General features: G+C 37.6%; 1 protein-coding gene across 1 annotated transcript in view; it reads right to left on the reverse strand.

Annotated features, from left to right (window-relative positions):
- The window catches only part of LOC131429565 (sialin), a 29,719-nt gene extending 10,094 nt beyond the window's left edge, over positions 1 to 19,625 (reverse strand). Inside the window, exon 1 of the mRNA XM_058593778.1 lies at positions 19,312 to 19,625. Within this exon, the coding sequence (XP_058449761.1) occupies positions 19,312 to 19,354 (43 nt within the window). The 5' untranslated portion in view covers positions 19,355 to 19,625. The remainder of the gene's footprint in view (positions 1 to 19,311) is intronic.
- Between the last annotated feature and the right edge of the window lie 701 nt (positions 19,626 to 20,326).

The following is a 20,326-nucleotide window of genomic DNA, read 5'->3' on the forward strand; positions in this document are numbered from 1 at the left end:
GATTGGAGCAATGAGCCGGGACCCAGACTATAGTGATTAGATAATTATTGTTCAATATGTCGTTCAGGCACTGTTTTATTTTGCCCAGGAAAAACGGTTCAGTCTTGCCAGTCATGTTTGAGCGAATGGCTTCAATTGCACTCAGACTATCTGTGAAGAGGAAATAATGGTTTGGAATTAATGTGACGATTACACTCAAACTATAATGAACTGCTGCTAGCTCTGCTATATAAACAGATGCAGGTTCTTGAAGCCTAAATGAGGCCGAAACATTATTGTTGAACATACCAAACCCTGTCGCTTCTTCAATTCGCGATCCGTCCGTGTAAAACATTTTCTCAGAGTCAATATGCCTGAACTTACTTGAAAATATTTTTGGGATTTCCGTCGAACGTAGATGATCCGGGATTCCACGCACTTCGCGCTGCATGGATGTATCGAAAAATAAAGTTGAGTCAGGGACATTTAGGAGGCTGACACGGATAGGAATATATCTTGAAGGGTTGATTTCCTGTGACATATGGTTAAAATATACTGTCATGAATTTTGTTTGAGATCGAAGCTCGACTAGTCGTTCGAAATTATTAATTACCATGGGATTCAGCACCTCACATCTTATTAGCAGGCGTGATGAAAGCTCCCAAAATCGATCTTTTAATGGAAGAACTCCCGCCAGAACTTCAAGACTCATTGTATGTGTCGAATGCATGCACCCTAAAGCAATTCGCAAACAACGATACTGAATTCGCTCCAGTTTGATAATATGAGAGTTTGCAGCGGAACGAAAGCAAACGCATCCATATTCCATCACTGAAAGTATCGTTGTCTGATACAATTTTATTAGATCTTCCGGATGAGCACCCCACCAAGATCCTGTTATTGTTCGAAGAAAATTTACTCTTTGTTGGCATTTTGTTATCAGAAACCTAATGTGTCCTCCCCACGTGCATTTGGAATCGAACCACACCCCGAGGTATTTAAAAGTTAAAACCTGTTGGATCATTCTTCCCATCATATGGAGCTGAGGCTGCGCGGGATCATGCTTTCTTGAAAAGACGACTAACTCTGTTTTCTCCGCAGAGAATTCGATACCAAGATGAACAGCCCAATCGGACAAGTTATCTAAGGTATCTTGCAATGGTTTATGCAGATCAATAGCTTTGGGTCCAGTAACTGAAACCACGCCATCATCTGCCAATTGTCTTAGTGTACATGGGGTTACTAGACAGCTGTCAATGTCATTCACGTAAAAATTATAGAGGAGCGGACTGAGGCATGAGCCTTGCGGGAGACCCATGTAACTATTTCTGAGTGTTGCCAAATCGCCATGTGAAAAATGCATGCGTTTCTCTGACAAAAGGTTGTGCAAATAATTATTTATAACCGCTGGGAGTCCATTTTGGTGAAGCTTGTCTGAAAGAACATCAATGGAAACTGAATCAAATGCTCCTTTAATGTCTAAAAATACAGATGCCATTTGTTGCTTTTGAGCGAAGGCAATTTGGATGTCAGACGAAAGTAATGCAAGGCAATCATTCGTCCCTTTATTTCTACGGAAGCCAAACTGAGTATCTGACAACAAACCGTTCGTCTCGACCCAAGTGTCGAGACGTCGTAGAATAATTTTTTCGAACAATTTTCTGATGCAGGACAACATCGCAATGGGTCTATATGAGTTGTGATTGGAAGCTGGTTTCCCCGGTTTTTGAATGGCGATAACTTTCACTTGTCTCCAGTCAGGTGGAACAATATTTTGCTCAAGAAACTTGTTGAACAATTCCAACAAACGTCTTTTTGCGAGGTTGGGCAGATTCTTCACCAAGTTGAATTTAATTCTGTCCAACCCTGGAGCGTTATTGTTACAAGACAAGAGTGCTATAGAAAATTCCATCATTGAAAATGGGTTATTAATAAAACCATTGTTTGGAGGAGATTCCCGTATAATGCTCTGCGTAGGAACAGAATCTGGGCAAACTTTCCTAGCAAAGTCAAATATCCATCGGTTCGAGTATTCATCACTCTCATTGCCCACGTTACGATTCCTCATTCGTCTGGCCGTGTTCCAAAGAGTGCTCATTGAGGTATCTCTTGACAAACCTTCGACAAAATGTCTCCAATAGCTACATTTTTTGGCTCGAAGTATGCTCTTGTACTTGGTTTCTAAAATCATAAGTTTTTCAAAATTCTGAGGAGTTCCTCCTCCCCGTTTTAGAAACGTCTTGCAAGCATTTTGTTTTGCGAGTTTAGCCTCTGAGCACTCTTTGTCCCACCAGGGGTTGGGAGGCCTTCTGTTAGTCGTTGGCCCAGGAAAGCGTTTAGTTTGGGATTGTTCTGCTGCCTCCAGAATCGAACAAATGAGGAAGTCATATTCTTCAAGTGGAGGGAGCTCTTCCATTGAATTCAAAATACTAGAGATCCTACTTTGGTATTTAATCCAGTCGATATTTTTTGTCAAATCATATGGAATACTAGCTGAAGTAGCAATGCAATTGCTACTGCTAATTGAGATGATGATTGGTAAATGATCGCTACCGTGTAAATCAGGCAGTATTTTCCAGGTGCAATCTAGTCGAATTGATGTTGAGCAAAGAGATAGATCTAATGCACTTGGGCGTGCCGGAGGTCTTGGGATCCGTGTCATGCTACCCATATTTAATACCGTCATGCTAAAATTGTCACAAATGTTTTGTATTAAAGATGATCTGCTATCATTGTAAACGGAACCCCACATAATACCGTGCGAATTTAAATCCCCCAGAATCAATCGTGGTGCAGGAAGGGCTTCAACCATTTCATTAAGCTGTTGCTGTCCAACTTGTGCTTTTGGAGGAATATAAACCGAAGCTATGCAAATATCTTTGCCTTTAATGTTTATTTGGCAAGCAACAACTTCTATACTAGAAGTTGAAGGGATGTTTAATCTATAAAAGGAATAGCATTTCTTAATTCCCAAAAGCACTCCACCATACGGAGAGTCTCTATCGAGACGTATAATGTTAAAATCATTAAAATTTAAAGCTATGTTTGAAGTAAGCCATGTTTCGCATAAAGCAAATACATCACATTTTTGACTATGCAATAATATTTTAAATGAATCAAGTTTTGGCATGATGCTTCGACAATTCCACTGCAGGACAGTGATTGTATCATTTGCGACGGGTGATAAATTATCCATCAAAAGATACAAAACCTGAGACAATTGGCCATTGAGCTGATAACTGCTTCAAAAAGGTTCTAGCTATTGGAAGGAATGCCATTATGAGGGTCTTTAAGGGTTCAGATATATTGAATGCTGAGAAAATCCATTCAACAATTTCCGAAAACTTCAGTAATCCTGTTGGTGGCTGTGAAATGGAGCCCACTGGATTATTATCTTTTTCTGTACTAGATCCTGGATTGGTTTGTGAATTTGACAAACCAGGAGGCACAGTCTTTGGTTTTGACTTTTTTTGTTTAACACGGGGATCTTTTTTTGAAGATGAAATTTTAGGTGTCTTTTTTGGTAATTTGGAGGAAGACTTCTTTCTCTTAACTGACCCTTGGGTAGTGATAAACGAATTACCTTCACTATTTTCGTCAGAGTCAGAGTCCTCTGGTTCCTCTAGATTTGAAAACCCGTTTTCGGTTTCCAAAGGGGGGACATCAATGACCGTTTTAAGCATTTCTGCATATGTGCGCTTAGACCGTGCTTTTAAAGAAAGCTTAATTTTGTCTTTGTGCACTTTAAATGCAGTGCATACTGAAATATCATCATGAGGACTATTCCCACAATAAATACATTTTTCAATTTCCTTGTTGCAATCATTATCTTTATGAGGCCCTTCACACTTAATACATTTTGGTTTATTACTACAGTAAGGAGCTGTGTGGCCGAATTTTTTGCAGTTCGTACAATTCATTACATTTGGAACAAAAAGCCGAACAGGGAGGCGAATTTTATCGACATAGACATGGGACGGCAACGCAGACCCGGCAAATGTCACTCGAAACGAGTCTGATGGGCGATAAACTTTTTTTTCCTCTTCATGAACTACTGAGTACAGTTGTTTGCACTCCAGTATTTTCACACCCTCAAGCATAGAGTTCTTGAAACGACCAACACCATGCATGAGTAAATCATCTACCGAAAGACTCGCTTCGGTAACAACACCGTCAATTTCGACATCTTTGGAGGGTATGTAAACTTTATACTCTTTATTGAAATGTTCCGAAGAGACAATATCATTCGCGTGTTTCAAATTATTTACCACAACACGAATTTTATCGTTATTTACTTTTATGATCTCTTTGATTGAAGAGTATCGTGATGTCAAACCTTTATTAATTTGAAAAATGTTTAATGGCTTTGATATACGTCTAAAAAAGACTATCCAAGGCCCAGAAGAGCTCTCCTGATATTTTTTCGTTCGTGGGGGTATCGGATTCATGCTAGGATTTACGTCCATGGATTCATCCATTACATTAAAATTTTTAACCAAACTTTAAAATAAAATTTGAAACCAACACTACACAGTACTCAATCAAAAGGAAAAGAAAAAACTTCTACCTTGAAATTGTTGTCTATCTCCGTTGCACTGCCGTGTAGATCCTCGTTGCTCTAGATGTTCTTGTTGGATGTATCTGGGCGTTGATACAATGCTGAAGCTCACTGTAGCGATAGAATATGATGTGATGCTACTGCTACCTGACATCCAGCACCACTCGAATTCCGATTTACTTTCGTCTTCGCCAGCTGTAACCAGCGCAGGTCACCGGTGTATACCTGCGTGTTGTATGGCAGTGGAAAGACCGAGTTGTCTTGTCTCCTTCTTCCTAGTGCTCCGCACCGATATGCTTCTGCACCGAAGTGCCTTCGCACCGGTGTGCCTTTGCACTCTCCTGCTTCTATGTGCCTTTGCACTCTTCCTCTTCGATGTGCCTTTGCACTCTCCTGCTCAGCACTTGTGGCTGTATATTGTGGCCTGGGTAGAGCTTGGGAAACGCCCTTTGTTGTTTCCTTCACCAGCTTGGCCCAGCACTAGGGCTCTCTTATGCAGCACGACTATACGTTTTAACGGCTGCTGCCAACAGGTCTCTACCTGTAGTTCAACCGTTGTCGTATTTAACGCGTGTAAACCAACCAGCGTTATTAAACTGTACGCTTCTATACACAACCTTCTCGGTTGAACGGCTATTACTGAATGAGTATTTTCTTCTTTTACTAAAAGTAATAATGTATTAGAAGACATTACTCAAAATTAGTTTTTACTAAAGATATGAAATTAGATTTTTTGCATAGATTTTTTCAGTGTTAGAAAAATAAATCGAGCTGTCAAAAATAACCATGCTCTCGAGCAGGATTCTTTTTGACATCGATTACAGTAACTACTTGCTTCGCACACGAGAGCGACAGCTCTGGTTTGACTGAATGCAATTTCCATTTGGGAGACAATTTAAGAAATCAAACAAATAATTCATTTCGCAGGAAAAAAAATTCTTCTCGATTCATACAAGAAAATATATTTTTCTTCATTTTTTTTTGTTTCGAATTCAGTGAGGCCTAGAAAAGCGTTCACCGCAAGCTTTCGCAATACAACGCGCTTTAGGAAAGGGAACAATAATCTGACAATATCTAATATATTTTTATTTTATAATTCATATGAATTTTTTTCTACTACTACCAACACGAGTTTATTTTAATTAAAATTGACCAAAACTCTTAAAATATATCATAACTTAGCTCACTTTATACACCCTACAAAGTAAATAACTTCCTAATTAATCATTAATTTCGTTGCGAAGAAAATTGTGTACCAAGATTTGAAACATTGAACATTTATTGATCTTACCAAAAGAGGAAATTATGGTTCCAATTATTTTATTGATATTAATTGTTAATTCTAATTAGAATCTTGTCATAGATTTCCAGCATCTCCTACGACTGATGGCTGAAGCGCGGCATGTAATTGGGGGTCGGTTTCATTGCAATTGGTTGGTATAATTTATCACAATAGAAGGTACTATACCGTTCGATGACCCGCGTTGGTAGCCGAATGGAAATGAAAGACAATAGCCGCGATGGGTTCCGGCGCGGCGCAACGATCCGTAACCAGCGATGACTGTGAGGAGATCCATTTCGCGACGAGATGCGCGGCTTTGTATCGATGTCACGCGTGGGTGTCTGATCGTTAGCAACACCATTGGTTTTGCGCTTCCCTTGGTGCATGTAGACCATGACCAACAGCAGCTTTCCGAATTGCCAGGTTGGTATAGTAGTACAGGTCCTCCAGTTAAGAACCATGTGAACCTTGAAATGAAACTCAAGGTAGACATTCTTAGATGCAGTACTACCAAGTATCACCATGAATTGTGATTGTTGCTGGTTGATCAATAATTTAAAAAAATCTATTCGGTGAAAATTGATTTTTGTTAAATGAGGAACATCGCACTTTTTGATATAGAAAAATCAATTGCATCGATGTCGTTGATGGTATCGTCCGATAATTTCGACGTAAAAATCATTGGCTCCGAAGATACACAGAAAAAAAGGTTGAAGTTGAGCCCCGAAAGGACCCCTTCTGTATACGCACCTGACTTTGAGCCTTTCTCTGAATGTGATGAATTATGGTGCCCCAATTTTCATCGTCAAAATTTAAATGTTAATTATAAATTTTGCCTGTTTGGTACAAATCAGCTCCGTTGCGCAAAAAATTGTGCAGGAGTTTTGAAAATGAAAAATCAAAGTCATTCATATTTTCGCTGTTTTGAAAAAAAAATCGCAACTCAAATTTTTCTTATGTCACAGACAAAAAATCATCGATCAGAAAACTTACTGAAGAGAAGTTCACCACTGATTTTTTGCAAACGCGATTCTCACTGAAACGGATCCACATGGCAAAAAATCAATTGTATAAACATTCTCTAGCTTCTCGATGATATTCAAGAAAAATGTTCGCACATTGAATCTATCTGATATGATTCTCGAGCAGAAGATTTTTGGGAAATGAATTTTCATAAACGGTAGAATACATGATTAATAAATTCGACGATGAACAAAAAATTGAACCGAAATGTTCATTGTATGCAGAGTGATTGAAATAAGAAAAAGCTAAGTTTTTTGCTCTTGCAATCTGATGCTCTGTTGAGAAGTTCATCAATAGTGGTGATGTATTCGAAATTTATTCAGTAATACCGTGGTGGTGGAGTAATATCATCAATGAAGCAGCAAATGCCGTGATTAGTAATAATTACAATGAGCCGCTGATCAAAAAATATTACCCAATTTAGCTTGAATAGCATACGCAGGTGTAACAGGATCGCAGGTTATCACTACGCCAACTCAAATGTACCATTCAAACGCTGAGCCTGCTGTGTGTTCGAGACAAATTCATTCTAAATAGCGTTTTCTTGGGTTTAATCTACACAGTGCAGTGTAATCAAGCAGCTGGAATTGAAACAGCCTTTCGTCGCTATAATCACTATTTGACCATCCTACGTGCATGCTTCCGAAAGAAAGAATCTGCGGACTATCTATGGCGGCTTGCAGATGGAAGACGGAACGTAGATACGACAAATGAACGATGAATTGCAACAGCAGCTTGGAGAGTCACCTATCGTACGGACAGCTAAAACTGGACGGTTACGATGGGCTGGACATGGATTTCAGGACGACGACCCAGCGAAAATGGTTCTTGAATCTGATCTGGTAGGTACAAGAAAAAGAGGAGCACATCGAACAAGGTGGGTCGATCAAGTGGAGGGGGATTTACGAAGTATCCGGGCCTTGAGTGGCTGGGGAAGAGCGGGCATGGATTGAGCTATAAAGATATGTTTGCTAGATACAGCAAAGAACACCACAGGACTAAGCTGATAGGTAAGCTAAGGTAAGTAGATGCATCGACAATATTGCAGTCATTATTCCTCAGCCACCAATCAGTCGCGAATTTATTCATTAAATATTGTTTAATTGATGAAAATATAATATAATAAGAACACCAAAATGGCAGTCTTGAAATTGTCCTTAATGCAAATAACCAAAGAAGTAATAAATCCGACACGCTCGTTCAATTTTCCTTTCAAGTACGTAACAGATCGGCTGAAAAGTTCGTATCGTTTCTATGAGAGGGCGCCAGTAGAATTAAATCCATACCATTTTCAGTTAGTACCAACCTTCAAAAGATACGTGTATAAATTTGACAGCTGTCTGATTATTAGTTTGTGAGATATTGCATTTTGAGTGAAGCTACTTTTGTTATTGAGAAAAAAATGAAAAAAAAGGAATTTCGTGTGTTGATGAAACACTACTTTTTGATGAAAAAAAGTGCCGCCGATACCAAAAAATGGCTTGATGAGTGTTATCCAGACTCTGCACCGGGCGAAGCAACAATTCGTAAGTGGTTTGCAAAATTTCGTACTGGTCATATGAGCACCGAAGACGATGAACGCAGTGGACGTCCAAAAGAGGCTGTTACCGATGAAAACGTGAAAAAAATCCACAAAATGATTTTCAATGACCGTAAAGTGAAGTTGATCGAGATAGCTGACACCCTAAAGATATCAAAGGAACGTTTTGGACATATTATTCACGAATATTTGGATATGAGAAAGCTTTGTGCAAAATGGGTGCCGCGTGAGCTCACAATCGATCAAAAACAACAACGAATTGATGATTCTGAGCAGTGTTCGGAGCTGTTATATCGAAATTAAACCGATTTTTTTCGTCAATATATAACAATGGACGAAACATGGCTCCATCACTTCACTCCGGAGTCCAATCGACAGTCAGCTGAGTGGACTGCACGCGATGAACCGAACCCAAAGCGTGGAAAGACTCAACAAACGGCCGGTAAGGTTATGGCGTCTGTATTTTGGGATTCGCATGGTATAATTTTCATCGACTACCTTGAAAAGGGAAAAACCATCAACAGTGACTATTATATAGCGTTATTAGAGCGTTTGAAGGACGAAATTTAAAAAAAAACGGCCTCATTTGAAGAAGAAAAAAGTTTTGTTTCATCAAGACAATGCACCGTGTCACAAGTCGATGAAAACCATGCTGAAATTGAACGAATTGGGCTTCGAATTGCTCCCTCATCCACCGTATTCTCCAGATTTGGCCCCCAGTGACTTTTTCCTGTTCTCAGACCTCAAGAGAATGCTCGCTGGTAAAAAATTAAGAAGCAATGAAGAGGTAATCGCTGAAACTGAGGCCTATTTTGAGGTAAAGGACAAATCGTACTACAAAAATGGTATCGAAAAGTTGGAAGATCGCTATAATCGCTGTATCGCCTCTGATGGCAATTATGTTGAATAATAAAAACGAATTTTGGCAAAAAATGTGTGTTTCTATTAAACGATACGAACTTTTCAGCCCAACTGTTACTCACTTCTGATTATTTAGTTCAAATGTCAAAAAGTGAGCAATATCGTTTTAGAAAAAAAACTGAGTAACCTCTACTCTGTTTCTAAACTGACAACAAATTTTATTCATCGTGCTTTGAAAACGTGGTGCGAGAAAGTTGTGCAAACTTGATCGTAGAAGAAATTACAGGGTTTCGACAATTATTAGAAGTGAGCAGTAAGTTTCGATTAAACTTCTTGTCAGTGTTGGACCAGGTTCCGGTTTTCTCATCGTAGTTGTAAGGGCAGAATTCAATTCCGTCAAGGATAAATTTGAAGTTCTTCCATGAAAACTGAAAAAAATGTTTGATCAGTCGAGCTAGCTTTTGCAGCACTGAGCAAATTCTACTCGGAATTTGACACATACCATTTTTACTTAAAAGTGAGTAAATCTAACTTTACTCACTATACAGTAGTTCTGATTTTAGTGAAAGTAAGGGAAATTGAACTTACTTTAGAGTAACATTGAACGAGCGTGTATGAATACTGAGCTAAAAACTACACTGCTAAAAATCGACATTCTTTTAAAATGTGTTTCTCTAAATACATTTCAAGTTCTAGACTCACTAACATATCAAGTACGCTTCATTTATGCTTCAAAATTCTAGCCCATAAAAGTAAAGTGTGTCGTCATATGGCTCAATCAAATGTCATCACATATTAATATTAAGTGCAGATTTGTTGATATAGAATGCCTTGTACATGCGACTAAAGCGTGTAACTTTTTGACAGAGATCAACAACATGTCAGTTTGAAGTGTCGCTGCATTGATGTATATATGTTTTCTTAATGATCCTTATATTCCCTGACAATTGCGGCAATACTAAGTGTCAAGCATATGATAAAACGGTTTTGACCAAAATGGCTCTAAGAATCTTCGTGAGATTGATTGGATCAGGTTTTCTATCACATATCCAAGGAATATTACACAGTAAGTATATCCATTACATTGTCGGTGACTTTTCAAAACATCGTATCAGCAAGTGAAAGCAAGTTTCTCTTTATTTTCACTTCTCAACTTCATCCATGAAAACAAACAAGAGACTAACAGTTGATATTTGAGAATAATGAAAAAATATATAATCGCATTGCAGCAAAGGGAAAATAACCAAACTGTCATTTGCTGATACGCCATTTAAAAATTCACCATTCAATATTGATTTATTTTTTGTATGCACAGTTCGTAAAAATCTTGTGATTTTCTATTTTATAAGATGCACATAAATGGAGCGTATTTCACACAAATTTATATTCAAGAACATGCGGAATGGTGTGATTTGAAAATTACATGGCTTCAATTCGAACGAAATAAAAAACAAAAGATCGATAATAACACCGCGACTTGAACAGTGAAACATTAGATCATAAGCTCACCGGTTACTCGACTGAACCACAGAAGCACTTATCTGTTTGTTGAATAATTGATACATATAAATCCATACAGCGGCCCTTGATACCGGAGTGCAAATTACACTCGTAGCATGTAAAATTCTGTGCGAGTGGAATATTGCATCATATGAAACATTAGGTAGTTGTGAATTGTATCGTTTGTCGAATTATGTCACCTGTAAAATTAATAATTTTATTTTGTGTGACTTAACGTTAATATTCCGAGCATTTTAAATAACAACATAACATTTAATGTACTTATATCAGTAGTCTTATCACTGGCTGAGTCACACTCTTATTTACCAGCTTGTGAATAAATGCATTGATTTGGCAACTCATAATTTGGATAAATCAATTTGAATTGAGATCGTGCGAGGCGAACGGCGCATAAATTGAATTAGCGAAAGGGTCACTTGCTGATGTGCACTGCCTTTTTCTCCAAGATGTTACTGACAAGAACCGCACAGAATGTAAATACTAATTTCGAACAATTCTTCGCTCTCCTAAAAATTAGTTGCTGAAAAAAACAACGTCAACGATTTGGTTGCATTCCCAACATTCATACTCTCTACTCAGTTATTCTGATGACAATAATTATATTGGATCGTAATTAATTATATTGGTAAGGTATCGGTCGGGTGACGACCAGGATGTAGACCATGTTCGATGTACGTTCTACTGTGTCTGACTGGCGTTTTAGAGTAACTAAAACAAAATTCAGAGTGGCGAAATGGTAGCGCGTATGCACGGAATGCATAAGAACGCAGGTTCGAGTCCTGTCTCTGGGCGTATCTTTTTCCAATAAATCATCTTTTCTGTTAGTTTTTCATTCATTTGGCTTCTCCAATATATGTTTCCGCTCAGTCATTGCAAAAACTGAACTTAGTTATGGCGGCTTTACGTCAAACCAACTAATAATAAATAAATCGTATATTGGATAATTGTAATGCCAGTAGAATACATCTTCAAGTTGTGTTCAACAACATAATCCATTTAAGTGCTGTTTGCATCCTTTGACTACTCCACTGCTATATTCAAACAAGAAATTTTCACGTAGTAGCGCTATTTGAATTGTGTTTCAGAGAAATTGTTCTGACCTCGATAGGACGTGACGAATTCGAACTTGTTGATTTGGCACTCTCAGTAAAAACATATTTGAAGTTATCATCAGAATTCTCTCATTCTCTCCGTCTGAAACGAAATATTTCGCTTCGCTCCAGAAGCTCCAGGTCAATAAATTTAATATTTACTTTCCCTTCCAGCCAAAAGCTTGGGGAATTTGACGAACTAACAAGTTGTAGTCTCATTATCAATAATGCTCAAGATTTTTTTTTATCTATACATGGGAGATAACAAATCATACCAAAATGATGTCAATGAAGTGGCTGCCTATATTCATATCGGTCGCACTGATTATAATCGTTAAGACTCGTTGTTTATTGACCACCATTTGTAAAACCGGCTGCGAACTAATGTTTCACAACCGAAAACTGCCAATCAAATAAACTCTGCACACATTGAAACGGTCCCCATTCCGTCGAATCGGGTGGGATCGGAAGTAAGTTGCTTCGGCAAACAGAGGAGTCGCTCGGTGCTTTATTCATGCCCCATTCGTGACCACCGGCTGATTCAACCAATTGACAATTTGAACACAATAATAGTCATAGTCAAGCCGCCGCAAAATTTGCAATCATATTTTCTGTTTTGGTAAATTATACCTATTCTGTGTTGATTCCCCACTTGTTTGACGCAATCCGAATCAGCTGGGCTCAGTGCAGACAGAAAGTTTGATTCGTCCTCCGAGTGACCTCTGTTTCGCCTGCCAGTATCTCGGGTACTATCAAGGAATGACGAGGGGTCAGAGAACCGCCACTTGCTACCGAATAGATTTTCCAATGCGGGTGAAACCGTGCAGCTTCTTTTCCTTCTTCTTCGATCGCTTTTGCTTCGCGTGGTTATGCGATCCCATGCCGGTGGGGGTGAGGGTGGAAAAAATTGACAGAGGTAAATGATGTCGGGAAGGTGTAGACTGCGGCGTCTGATTCCGACCGTAGTCGTAGTGACCGGATTTTTGGGGTGCGTGGGGTTAATGTAAAGGTTTTTGTGAAACAAAAATAAATCGATGCCGTTTTGTGTACATTCCAACGAGAGAACTCACAGGTCGAACACGCACATAAATGTGCTAGTTGGAAAACTGTCTTTTGACGGGTGAGCTATTTTCCTTCTGTCGATATAGTGCTGAATGCGAAAATGAAAATAACAAGTGATACATTGTATGAAATGCACTTTCCAACAAATTCACTAACAAAGTGGGGATCGTTTGTTGTCGTTAGTTCAATTTGAATTGAATATAATATAGAATTTGTTTCAAGAAAAGAAATAACAAACTAATAATACGTTATTTAGTTTAGTCGATATGATGAAATCATCTTCATCATTTGGGCACATCTTTTTCTTTTTCTGCTTCCACCTAACAATTGCCCCATTTTTTTAGATTGGACTAAATTCGGAAATCACTGTCTTCTTTTCGATAAATCCACCAAATCTGTCCCAAAATTGTATAGGGCTTTTGTGTACTTTGATTAAAGGTAGAATGCGTTTGTTGGCATTCTGCCTTGTAGAATTATGAGTTAATAAGCTCATTTGAAAAGGAATTTAAATTTTTTATCCGTAGTAGCTCGTATCAAATTAAGGCCAGATTTTCCAAACAATTTTCAAAAAATCGGAAAATTTATTTTTCCATCAATTGCTAGAAAATAATGCTAGAAATCTAGAAAATAATCTTATTTAGAATTATTCCCGAAGGTATGCGCGACCCGGAAGTTGGTAGAGAAAAAGTAGAATGGTACGCGCCCAGGCACGATTAGGCTTTTGATCGACTTTTCCTCGGAACCATATTTTTCCAACAACGTGTCACTCGTTTTCCAAAACTTTTGCACATTAAGCAGAACGATGTCGATTAGTAGTGCACAAATGGTGCACAGAACCCCACAGCAGTCAAAATGCAGTCCGAAACAAGAAGTGTGAATCAAACCCAGAATTCGGAAGTTGTACGAAGCTATCTCTGCAGTGATCTCGAACTGCATATTCAGAGATGATGAAACCTACGTGAAGTTCGGATACAAATCCTAGTGGGGGCTACAAAAGGGAAGTTCGAGTAACATCCATTCAAGTAGGAACAATTGGTAAGAAAGCTAAGGTCAGGCAAGCTATTTGTGGTTGCGGTAAGATTTCGCATCATTACATTACAATCATTAAAAAAACGGTTTTCACCCATGATTTGAAGGCACGAGGAACTCAGTCACTTTTCTCAGATATGGGAAGAATTTTCTGAATTCTTTCCGAAACCGACTTTCTGTTTTGGTATTACAGGGTGGAAAGATTTTAGCCTGTTTTAATTCACGTAATGGATTAATAATGCCTTTCTCATTAAAGTTTATATAAGAAATCGATTTAATTTCCATTTTCGAATTTCACTTTTCGGAACCGGATCAACTAACTGGAAAAAATATTATTAAGACCTGTTTTTAGAAGCATGTATATCTTCTGCCTAATAATTTATATGACAAATTTAAAGGTTTTTCATCCACCTGTCAATCCAGAACCGGATGACGCATCAGGATAAGTTCCAAAAACAATTGATAGAACTATAAGGTCTTTCGTTTGAATCCAGAACTAGGGAAATCGATTCTACCATCTATTAATCATCGATATTCTATTCCGGCTTTTCTAATCGCTAAAACCAGAGTGTTGAATAGTTTTAAGACCTAAGATTCTGTCAGATAGGAAATCTCTGTAGGTCGAAGGATTTAGATATGTTCTCCGGTTTTCTACAGATCCGTAGAAAACATATCAACGAAAATTTTAACTATTCTACTTGGCTTTGGAGATTATCAAACAAGTTTTGTAATCTTGAAAGATCTGTTCAGTTTGAAGTTTGGAAAACCAGTTTTAAGAAAAAAAAATCTCCATAAACTGTCACTAAAAATGATTTGAACTGCTGTTTTAAACACAAATTGACGGCACCGGAAACCGAATTCGGATGCAATATGACACCAAACTAAGGTACTACAAGACTATTCGTTTTAATCTAACTTTTGTTAGAATCGATATGGATGTTCAAACGCTGCTGACAAAAATGAACCGTTTTTCTTGGGCAAAATAAAACAGTGCCTGAACGACATATTGAACAATAATAATCAAATCACAATAGTTTGGGTCCCGGCTCATTGCTCCATTCCAGGCAATGAAAGAGCCGATATTTTAGCCAAACGTGCTGCTATTGAGGGTGAAATTTATGAAAGACCGATTGCTTTCAACGAATTCTATAGCGCGTCTCACCAAAGAACATTTGCCAGCTGACAAGTTTCTTGGGATAAAAATTATCTGGGTCGGTGTATGCACTCAATTATTCCTAAAATATCGACTAAGGCATGGTTCAGCGGACTGGATGTGAGTAGGGACTACATTCGTGTGATGTCCAGGGTCATGTCCAATCACTACACGTTAGATGAACATCTCCTTCGAATTGGACTTTCCGAAACTAATCATTGTGCTTGTGGCGAAGGTTATCGCGATATTGATCATGTCGTTTGGACATCCGTGGAGTATCGTGATGTCAGATCTCAACTAATAAATTCCTTGCATACTCAAGGTAGACTATCCAATGTCCCAGTTCGCGACATTCTTGCTTGTCGTGACCATGAAACTTCTTTATCATTTCATTAAATCCATTGGAGTTCCGATTTAAATTTTATTTTATGTTAGACTGTTTTCTCTTCCATGAGTTCAACCAATAGCCAACTATATGACATTGAATAAAAGTGATGAACTGATACAAACAAACCTGAAATAGTTATAAGATCATACACAAAATAAATGTATTTTGATTAATGTAATTTAAAATAGCAACTCGCTTGATAAAAACAGTGTTTAGATTAACTAATGAATACCAACATACTAATATGATATTCGAAATGTATTAGGTTTAAAGTACTATGTATTGTGGATGACACGGCGAAGAAAAACTTATGTATATTGCCTATGAATATGGCCATCTATGAAAAAATTGAGTACATTTTTTTTCTTTCTATGTACATTTGAACCTTCTAGTTCGGAACCGAAAGCCGGATTCGAATAAAATTCAACAGTAGACTATGGGATACCCTGTCCTTGTTTTTTACTTTACTAGTTAAAGAAAATCGGCACATCCATCTTCAAGAAAATCGAGAGCATAACATTGTTACATGCTTTAGTTCATAAGCGCACCGATAAACAAACATATATTTCTATATAAATAGTAATTTTAGATTTATCTCTCGATTTAAAACTGTAGCTAATAGAAAACGACACTCGTTCGCCAAATCGTGATTCAAAAGTCGGATTTAACAGTAATTGCTTAGGCTATCTACATGGGAAAGACCAAAGCCATGTTTTTAATTCGACTCAAAATTGTACCAATTTGTAGGTTATGTTATGTTATTTGCTGGCGATGCAACCCATCAGAAATAGGAATCAAAGTAACCAAAGTAGAATTTGGGTTGTAAATTGCATCGATTAAGATGCTTCTTTTATGTGCATCTATCGAGACGTAAGTTAACAAGATTTTTTCGTATTATGGCCCCATACAAAATTTCCTATGTTTTAAGGTGATGAATGTTCAAGATTTCAAGATTTTAAAGTTGCTGTGGTTTCAGGTTCCGGAGTTACAAGGTGAAGTATGTTTAAAATTACGAATTTCGCCAGAAACGTATTTTTTCAAAATTGAGCTTAAAACTGTTTCTATTTTTAGGTTACGCCAAAATAAACATTTTTCTATTCAAGCCTCAAAGAAAAGTGTTTTGAAGAATACCACAGTATTATGTATGAAAATATGAGTGATTTATGAATGGCATCATTACAATATTGATATATCGATGATAAAAAGGTTCTCCAGTATATTTCGAACGCACTTTTTCTGCATTTCATCGATTTCAACCAAATTTTTCCCAGGTCATCTTTATAGTGTATTGTTTACATCCTCTCAGCAGTGCCGTCGAATGAAAATCTGTGTTCGAAATTGCTCATTTATCTGTGATGGATGAAATATATAAAATTCTGTGAAAATCTCTGGAAACATCTAAAAAATAATCATAAATTCTGCAGAAATCTATAACAGTTTTTAATATGTTGAACAATCTGTGATCTGTGACACCGAATTTGTGTAGTATAAAGAATTAAACCCACGTAGCACACGTTATTACACTTCAATGACAGTAACTTATATGAAACAAATTCATGGAACAAGTTAAAGACATTGCAACGTACATTACAACTGCTGTGTAAGCTGAAAAGCGTAAGGGGCGGAGCTTGTGCGAGTTGCCGAACAAGTTCTCAGTAACGAATATTTGATTTGATCCAGCGTGCATATTAGTCACAATGAAACAGAAAATAGTTTGTGTCAAGTTACCACTTGTTGATGTTTTTCCCATTCAACATTTATGACCAAAGGTTGACATCCGATGATCAGAACTAAAATATAGAATTCAATCTTGTTTAAACTCACTATATCTACTGAAAATCTACGTGCTATTCGATATTTATGGTGAAGTTGATCTGTGTACTTATTGAAAACGTACGCACCTTCTATATTTTGTGTTTTAGAACATCGACATACAAAATAATATTCATGTTTTTATTCACGTCATATGAAATTTAGAGCTAAAAAGTCGAAATGGGTTCAGATAGAGTCTGATATGTCAAAGCTGAAACAGTTGACCAAACGCAATGAATAAAGATGCATTTTTTTTAAATTTAATGAACATTTCATACGCTGGTCAGCCATTTTCATAAGTTTTTTCAAGCATACACTGCCGTGACAAAGCGTACAACTATTCCCTCTGGTAGAGAGAATTTACTCCCAAAAACGAAACAAGTTTGCTTCGCACATATACCGGCAAAAATGCATATGAGCGCAGAATTAACTATGCCAATAATCTTTAAGCTGTATAATTGTTTTATTTATTCTACTTATTGATTGAATATTATTGTCCGGGAAAATGTATGGAAGCTTTTAACCGACACTATATTTATATTTCTTTGTTGCATCCCAACGAATACGGTAACCGATATGCAATCATTATTTAACTATGTCTTGTAGTGTGTCACTTTTTCATTGTCACATTTTGTTACGGTGACCAATTGGTGAACAAAAACTGTCAATGCGAACACGTTGTTAGAGTTGGATTACCGAAAAGTTACGTCGGAACTTATTGTAACTTAGTATGATGAAATGTGAATTCGTAACATTATTTTGACCTCATTATCACAATCATAGTACGACTTGTTTCGTCATGTATGCCATGTGACCATTATGCAGCATCTGTTTTATTTTATTTTTTTATGAACAAGTTACAGGTGCTACTTGGGTAAAAGTCTAATGTTTTCAATGTCAGCAATGTCGACTCAAATCTGTAGTAATAATATATTTCAAAAACATCATCCTTCGGTTACGCCGTCCACAACAGTCGCATAAATCATAACATACCGGCTAAGGTTCTGTGTTCGCACCCGTTTTCTCCTTGTTTACGTGTGTGAGTGGATATCTCTGGGAAATTCTCTACCTGAAACATCCTGTGCGAGGAATCGGGCTCAGAGAAAACTTTCACGTTGCTCGCAGACGCAGCTGCGCTCATCCTTGAACAGTGGGTTCCAAGCTTTCACTTTCAAATAATCTATCTCCTGCACACGGGTGGAGATTTATTTCATCCCACTCCGCACCATCATCGGATGGTTATTGCTTTTAATACAAAATATGATTCGATGTGATTATACAGATTACCAGCTACTGTTGTTTCTGTTGAGCAATTTCTCTATTTACAATTTACTGTAGCTGAAAAATGACATCACTTGAAACTATCCATTTTTTGGTTTAAACAATTTTCAAACGCTTGGAGAGGTTACGCTCATGTTCCAACAATTTTACGACACAGCGGTAGCAAGTATGTTTTTCGTGGAATGTGTACACAAAAGTGTTATTCAAATGAAATCTCCATAAAACCTGCCCCTCGCACCGATTTGTCTTGAGCTATGCCTCGGAATGACAACAACGGTTCTATATTTACCCACACACCCGTCCCGTGCCCATAAATTATCATCCTTTGGTTGATTCTCACTGCAGTGACGGTTTAATTTTAGACCGCCCTCAGACTTATCTGGTTGACCCCAAGATCGGCGTATGTGGAAAAAGTAACACTTCTCACATTGCAGCGTGAAAGTAGAACACTTTCTTGAGCAAAGTCGTTCGTATTTTGTTTGATTCATCGTATTTTGGGGGGACGAACGACACCGATATTGAATTTTCGCTCTTCTGTGAATGACCTTTGCCGTTGTTTGAATGTTAAACAGAGAAGACATGCCCTTCGGTTTTGGGGTCCAGTTCGTCTTCGATCTAGAAATTTGATCTTAACATATGGATACTGAATTTTTTTTAATAGTAGATACATTATTACAATTTTCCAGGGAACAAACAGATTTCATTTGAGTATCTTGTAGAATCGCACTTACATCCCAAGACATTTCCTTTGGCGGGTGCCGCTTGATCTACCATGGTTACACTATCACTGGATCTTTCCGCGGAAACTTATTCACTCCGTTTTTTTTCGTCACCTTACACTAAGAAATAAGCTTTCGATTAAGTTTTCTTCTTATCTCGTAACTCGTTCTAACTGATTTCTCGAATTCTCCACGGAAGACGATAAACTCCCTCGCACTAAGAAAAGGGATTTTTTATTACCAGGAGAAGAATTCACGCCACGCTGTTGCAACGTTCGGACCGGTTTCACGTCCGACTGACGACGCGACTGAGCAGAGAATGCTTTAAACAAGCGCGTGTCTTCACACGATGAAATTTATGCTGCTAACAAACATCGCGCTGTGCGTGTATGTGGTGAAAAGGGAGTTACAGTGAAGCATCCGTACACATTTATAAAACCCGGCTCTTCTCGCATGCTGTTGCTAGGAGTTTTCTCTCTCTATGATGTGTTGGTAGATGGAAAACTAGGGTGGCAACTTGAAATTGACATTTGAACATATGAGAAAAGTTTCACAAACAAAAATATAATTCTCGACACAACGTAACGATGGTTCTGATATATTTTTTAAAATAGTTGACTGTTGTATTGTGACATTTTAAAATTGAATTGCGTCCAAAAAATATGGAACTATTTGATCAACATTTCTCATATTCAACTTTATTTCAACATGTACAGCGAACGTTTTCGCTTAAAGATCGACTTAAACGCATTAACTGTGTTTATTAGCAGGCTTTAGGCATTGTTTGATCGGCTAGAAATAACTAATGGTAGATCTGATATGTTTTTAACAAATAAACAAAAGAATCCTTTGTGTCCTGAATGTTGAGCTCCAAATGATTTTTGTAGATCAGAGGTCCCATGTTAATCATGTTATTGTGGTTGATATAAAGAATTAAATCCGACAAACTTTTCATTTTAATGACTAGTTCCATCAAGGTTTGTCGATCATGTACCTCGTTAATAAATACCTGTAGAGTTTTCTTGAC

This window comes from Malaya genurostris, chromosome 2 (assembly GCF_030247185.1).
Source record: "Malaya genurostris strain Urasoe2022 chromosome 2, Malgen_1.1, whole genome shotgun sequence".
Taxonomy (NCBI): Eukaryota; Metazoa; Arthropoda; class Insecta; order Diptera; family Culicidae; genus Malaya; species Malaya genurostris.